At 43.0% G+C, this 6,000-nt stretch overlaps 1 protein-coding gene across 1 annotated transcript in view; it reads left to right on the top strand.

The window, feature by feature from the left end:
- Positions 1-1,171: 1,171 nt before the first annotated feature.
- Positions 1,172-6,000, top strand: part of fam120c (family with sequence similarity 120 member C) — a 39,968-nt gene continuing 35,139 nt past the window's right edge. Inside the window, exon 1 of the mRNA XM_085345411.1 lies at positions 1,172-2,729. Within this exon, the coding sequence (XP_085201537.1) occupies positions 2,214-2,729 (516 nt within the window). The 5' untranslated portion in view covers positions 1,172-2,213. The remainder of the gene's footprint in view (positions 2,730-6,000) is intronic.

Below are 6,000 nucleotides of genomic sequence, written 5' to 3'. Positions count from 1 at the left end.
GGATGGCTGAGGTCCTTCACGATCTTCCTGGCCTTGGTAGTCATTCTCCCAGCAACCTTCCAACCAGTCAGGGAATAATCATTTTTCTTTCATAAATGGTGGTTGCCAGATGACCAGAGCAGTCTCTAAGCTTGACCAGGGCCTTATTCACACAATCCTCCATCCAGCAGTCACATGTTTGCAAAACTTCAGTAGTCTGGATACAATACTAAACATGCTTAATGTTACTGAATGGTAGAAGTAAATAACAGTGTCTCAAATATCCTTTTTCACAGAATTACTGTGGCTCAATGTACAGAGTCTAAAGTGAAATAAACCATTAATGTGAGAGAGCAGGTGAGTCTCTGCTGGGCAGACGTTAGCAATGTTAGGCTTTCAGAATTTCTCATTTAATACATCCCTCCTGAGTCACCACAGGCTCAGTTACTCTTCTAGTCATATCCAGAAATCAGCTTGAAAACCTTGCACAGTGTTCCCACAGGTGGAGTCCAGAGCTATTCTGATTTCCCCTCAGACCACGCCACCTGGTTTCATTTCATTCTTCATTTCCTCTTTCTTTTCATATAACTTGTATAAAGACTTATTAAGATGATTTTTTTAATACAGTACGTTGATTTTTCTCAACAGCACATATATTGATATATGCTGCCACAAGGAGGCGACAAACTCAAAGACTTTCGGCACAGGTGGGACAGCGCCATTCTACCTGTTACACTGCTTAAGTAACTGATTCATTTTAAACTACCACCAATTTATATCTATTTTGTAGTTGACCACTTTATACTACTTTGATTCCTTGAATAAAATGCTTAAAAAATCTCAACACGATAGAGATTGGTGCGTCAATATCAGAAATATAAAACACCAGCTATATTTCGATACATTTTGCTTGCTTTTATGCTTTTATTTTAAAGAAAAAATAACGGTCTGCACGTTGAACTGTCAAATAATCACGTATTTACTGGGTTCACTTGGAGAACTGCTGCTCTCCAGCTTTTTTATCCTCGTACAAACCGTCGCTGGCAGTTGTAGTTTTTTCTCGTTGCCGACGCTCGTGTTCTGGACGGACGCTATGCCATAGTCAGACTACTGTTCCCGTCGCTCCCCGCGCTCTGCCGCGCCTCCTTCCTCGCCTCCCTCCGCCTTCCCTCCCACTCCACTGGGCCGCGAGGAAGTCGCAAGATGGCTGACGTCGCTTGGAAGTAACGTTCCCCTCTGCAACATGAAGCCGTGAGCGTGGAAGAAAGCGAGGGAGGCACCATCGGGCTTTTATTTTTATTTTCTTTTAGTTACTTTTCTTTTCTTTCGTCAAACATCCATCTCATTCCGCGTCGTGTCCGCCCCGGACTTGTCTTCGGGAGTTGACGCGTCAAATCACGCCGGGGACCCTGCCAGCAGCAGCTAGCAGCTTAGCCACAGTTAGCAAATATTAGTGCAGCCAGGCACGCTGCTCATTAGTTTGTGTTAAATTAATATTCTGACACCTGTTATCCTGCACGCTGGTGTAGCACACGTGCTGAAATTTCCCAGAGCCAGTGGCGAATAAATGTGAACATTTTCATCTGTCAGGTTTAAAAAAAAAAAACGGTTTTCAAGCTGCTCGGTTCACCATCATGTCCGCGAACTGGCCATCCAGCCTGTGGGTTTGCTAACTAAAAAAAGCGCAGTATTGCATCTGTTTCATGTGCACAAAACAGCGGGATTTTTTTTTATTTTGCAGACATTTCACGGTCCACCATCTCGCTGCATTTTTGTTACTCGCTACCGACTGCATTTTGGAAGCTGGTCTTGTTAAAGCCAAATTATGGGAGCAGGAAACGTGTTAAACTTTTTCTGGTAGGTAGGTAGCTACACTGGCCTTTTCTGGCATCTCACCAAAAATCCACAGGGATGGACACTAAACTGAGCACCCTCGACCAAAACTAAAGTAAAGAAATAAAACAAACAAATTGGCATTTCGATATCTTGGGATAACTACCAGAAACAGTCGTGCGGCGGTGCATGGTGACTCGTTTTGCTAGGCAGCGTGACAGCCAAGTTGGTTTGCTGGGTTAACTAAACTACAGTTTTGTCACTACATCGGAGACCAGTTAGCTTTGCCCCGGAGTGCACAGCTAGCTGCAAGTCTCGCCCCACAACACGTTACAAACACGGCGTACAGAACGTATTCAGAGCCCGCTCCCGGTCAGACGCACCGGCTCAATAACACCGTCATGGGAGTGCAGGGCTTTCAGGAGTATTTAGAGAAGCGGTGTCCCGGGGCCACGGTCCCCGTGGACCTCCTCAAGCTTGCCCGGACCGCGGCCCGCCAGCCCCCTCACCATCATCACCCACACCACCACCCACATCACCCCGGGCCCATGCCTCCCCCGCCCCCGCCTGCCAGGATCCTAATCGACGCTGATTCCGGCCTGCAGCGCCTGTACGGCGGCTACCAGACGGACTGGGTGTGCGGAGGCGAGTGGAACGCCATGCTGGGATACCTGGCCGCCCTGTCGCAGGCCTGCTTGTACCAGGGTGGCCTGGAGCTGGTCGTGGTTTTCAACGGCACCCTGGGGAAGGAGCGCTGGCCCGAGTGGGCGCGGCGAGCTCAGAGCCAGCGACAGACGGCGCAGCTGATAGTCAACCACGTCGGCAGCAAGGCCACCCCGCCTCCCCGGGCATGGTTCCTGCCCCCGGCCTGCCTCAGCCACTGTGTCCGCCTCGCCATGTTCCGCTTCCGAGTGCGGGTAAGCAGATCAATCATGGCTGTGTGAAAGTTGTTTTATTGTGGTCGTGTCATACGGCGTGCCGCTCATTTTACACTTGTTAGGTGCAGCAGGCCCATTTAGCTGTTTGCATCATTCACAACCGTTTTAACGCCTTCCCTGGTTTGTGGCAAGTGCAAGAAGCAGCTCTAACCACAGAAACGAGTGAACACCTGAGTCTTATTATTATGCTTATTTTTTCGTTGTTTTTTTTTTCCGTTGTTTTGTTTGTTTTTTTTTTGCACAAATGCAATCACTTTCTGTTAAAGCAGTGTTTTTTGGACTAGCTCTTTCCACCCAGCAAAGCCAGATGTCAGTTTCTAGCTGTTGCATGTGGCTGCTGCTCTTTGCTTTGTGGGGTTACAGCCTCCAATGCTTCAGACACGCCTGTTCTTTTGGCCACTGGTAGTCCCAAAATCCTGAGCATAGGTTTTTTTTTCCAACCCACTAGATCTGGAGCGCCAGACACTTATTCTAGTGCACTCTTTGTGATTTTTTTCCCCCCCCTCCCATCTTTTCTGCATCATTTTATGCTGCATATATCTGGGATGTAGTGTATAGTCTCACTCATGCATTCTGTATTGCTTTCATGATTTCATTTCTGGTCTCTTTTGTGCTTGTGGACCAAACATGAGAATCAGAGTGTGAATACTTGATAATTCTGTCTGAAAGTGAGCTAGTGAGCTACTTCTGTGATTTTTTTTTTTTTTTTTTTTTTTTTTTTTTTTTTTTTTTTTTTTTTGGAGGGGGGGTGATATAGCCTGCTTTTGCATTACACTTGTCCAAAAATATATTTATAAGTCCCTGAATTTTAATGTAGGATTTCTGCCTATTTAAGAAAAGAAATTCTACACTTTCCATATACACCAGTGATGATATTTATGAAAATTTGCACAGGCTTTTTCTACCCGGTTGAGCTACATATTTGCTTCTAGCTGTTGTGTGTAGCTGCTCTTCTTTGCACTCACATGCGTTTGGAATCTGCTGGGACCGTCCTCACCTTCCGCATCTGCTCCAGTTGTTCCTTGAGCCCCTAGTACTTGTCAATCATGGATGCAGGCTTAAGCACAGGGCATTTAGTTGCACTTATTCATGGTGAATTTTTAGGCCAATTTTCACCTTTCACTTTATGCTATTAATATCTGGGGTATAATTCAGCAAATCTCTTGGGGAATTCTGCATTACTTTCAAATAATTATTCTCATTTATTTTCCCTTCCCATAGATGTGATTCAGTTCTTGTCAGTCCTTTTTTGTTTTTCCTCGTGTTTAAACATGAAAGTCAGTGTAAACGGCTGATAATTCTGCCTGATAACAGGCTACTTTATTGTCTTTTGTTTGAAGAAGTCACCTGCTCAGAGGTGCCTAAAATACCTGTCCAAAAAGGGATTTCTAAATGCCTGGATTTTAATAGCTTAGATGTGTTTCAGCAAGATTTCTGTAGATTTGATATGTCTCACACAACTGTCATGATTTTAAAGAATTTAGCAATTGGTATCTCTAGCTGGTCCTTGCAGCTGGTGCCCCGTGTTTGTAACGGTCTGGAAGGAGGTGAAGTCTGTCCAAGATAAATTCAGATATAGTGATAAATGCTTGGTCTAAAAGAATTTGTCATTCCAAAGTGGAGATTGGAAACATGTACTTTAAGGCATGACCTGTCTAGCCTATATATTACATAACATGAACTCGGTGAACTTTTTTATACATTGTTGAGCAGCTGCTGAGTTGGGAGCACTATTTATAGTTCCCAGGTGACTTACAGTGGTATACTTTGAATTAATTTGTATATTTGAGTTAGTTGGTGTTTCAGAATAGGGCTGTTTGATATAACGATATATAAATCGGATGACGATATAAAAACGTCTATCTTTAATTTTACGCTATTGTTTGTTTCGTGGTGTCGCAAAATAAACTGTTTGAGGCAATATTTTGTCATCGTTTTGATGGTCACTGTAGTGGCTATATTAATTTCTTAAAGTTCTCTCTTTCTCTTATATTTAATATAACCACACTACAGACGGACAAGCGCCTGTTTTTATGCGTTGTGGTTAGCAACAACGACGGTAACACCATCGCGTGTCCGCTTGTTTATGTTCCACATAAGCCTTTCACAATAAAGCTCAAGACCCTGTTGAGACTTTTCAAAATAAACTGAATCACGTGAAAGAGCAGATTATTTACAGATGAGAAGTAAAAAAGAGCCTCCAGGTGCTAAAAAATAAACCTTAGACTCAAACGTTAGAACAGGCTTTTCCCCGCAGCACGCCGTGTAATAAATACTCAAAGAAAACGGCGGCCGTTACAACTTATGTCTAAAAATGTATAGTTTCATGCAGGAAACGCTTCCCGCAAGTCGAGCTGCCCGAGATTCACAGAATTTACAGAAAATGTTACATTTTTGTGATTTATATCGTCGTCAGACGATAGAATTATTATATCGGGATATGAGATTTTGGTCATATTGCACAGCCCTATACAGAATACTAGAAATAAAATATTTTTGTGCATCTGACCTTTTGAAACATCAGTAATGTGCTTTATAAATGCACTGAACCACTCTGCTGTTATCATACAGTAATGTGAAATATATAATGCATCCTAGAGAGCCATAAATGTGCCTCTAGCAGTCCCCTCTTGTCAGCTTTATGTAGCCTGCTGTCATGTTTTGCCTTTGATCTACATTCCCATAGCTAGTATAACAAAAACACAGTGCCATATTGTTTCCTGAGAGGATACTTGTTAGAATAGAAAAATCCCACCTACATTACAACACAACACACTCTGATGCTTCATGTGCTCGTACAGCATCGTTACTCACAGTTCCCATGTGTGCACGCTTGTTTTGCCCTACCTGTATTCTGAGAAACTGTGTTGCTTCTGCAGCTCCAAGTATTTCACCTCTGCTTGCATTGCACCTTCACTTTAGTTACTGTTGTTCTTATCTGTGCAGCTTTGGGTCTCTGCTTACTTCTATGTGTACTGGATGCCAGTTTAGTGTTTTTGGAGTTGCTACACATGCCTTTTTCTGGTCATTAAACTCTGGTATTAATTCTAGATATACAGACTTAAAGCTGAAACTAATTGTTTACTTTTAGCACTGGACTGTGTGGCTAAAAATTCACATCACAATATTTTTTAAGATTCTAGCTGTTTTATTGTATATTATGCCATTATTGATGTATAATTTCTATTTAAGTGGGCATTCATTCTTCTGTCAGAAACAAATTGGTAAATGGTAAATGGCCTGCATTTGT

This window comes from Diplotaxodon limnothrissa, linkage group LG20, assembly GCF_057381915.1.
Source record: "Diplotaxodon limnothrissa isolate DT_005_m linkage group LG20, D_limnothrissa_male_GT1.1, whole genome shotgun sequence".
Lineage (NCBI taxonomy): Eukaryota > Metazoa > Chordata > Actinopteri > Cichliformes > Cichlidae > Diplotaxodon > Diplotaxodon limnothrissa.
The sequence above is the reverse complement of the archived record's forward strand: the minus strand, read 5'-3'. Positions and strand labels throughout refer to the sequence as shown.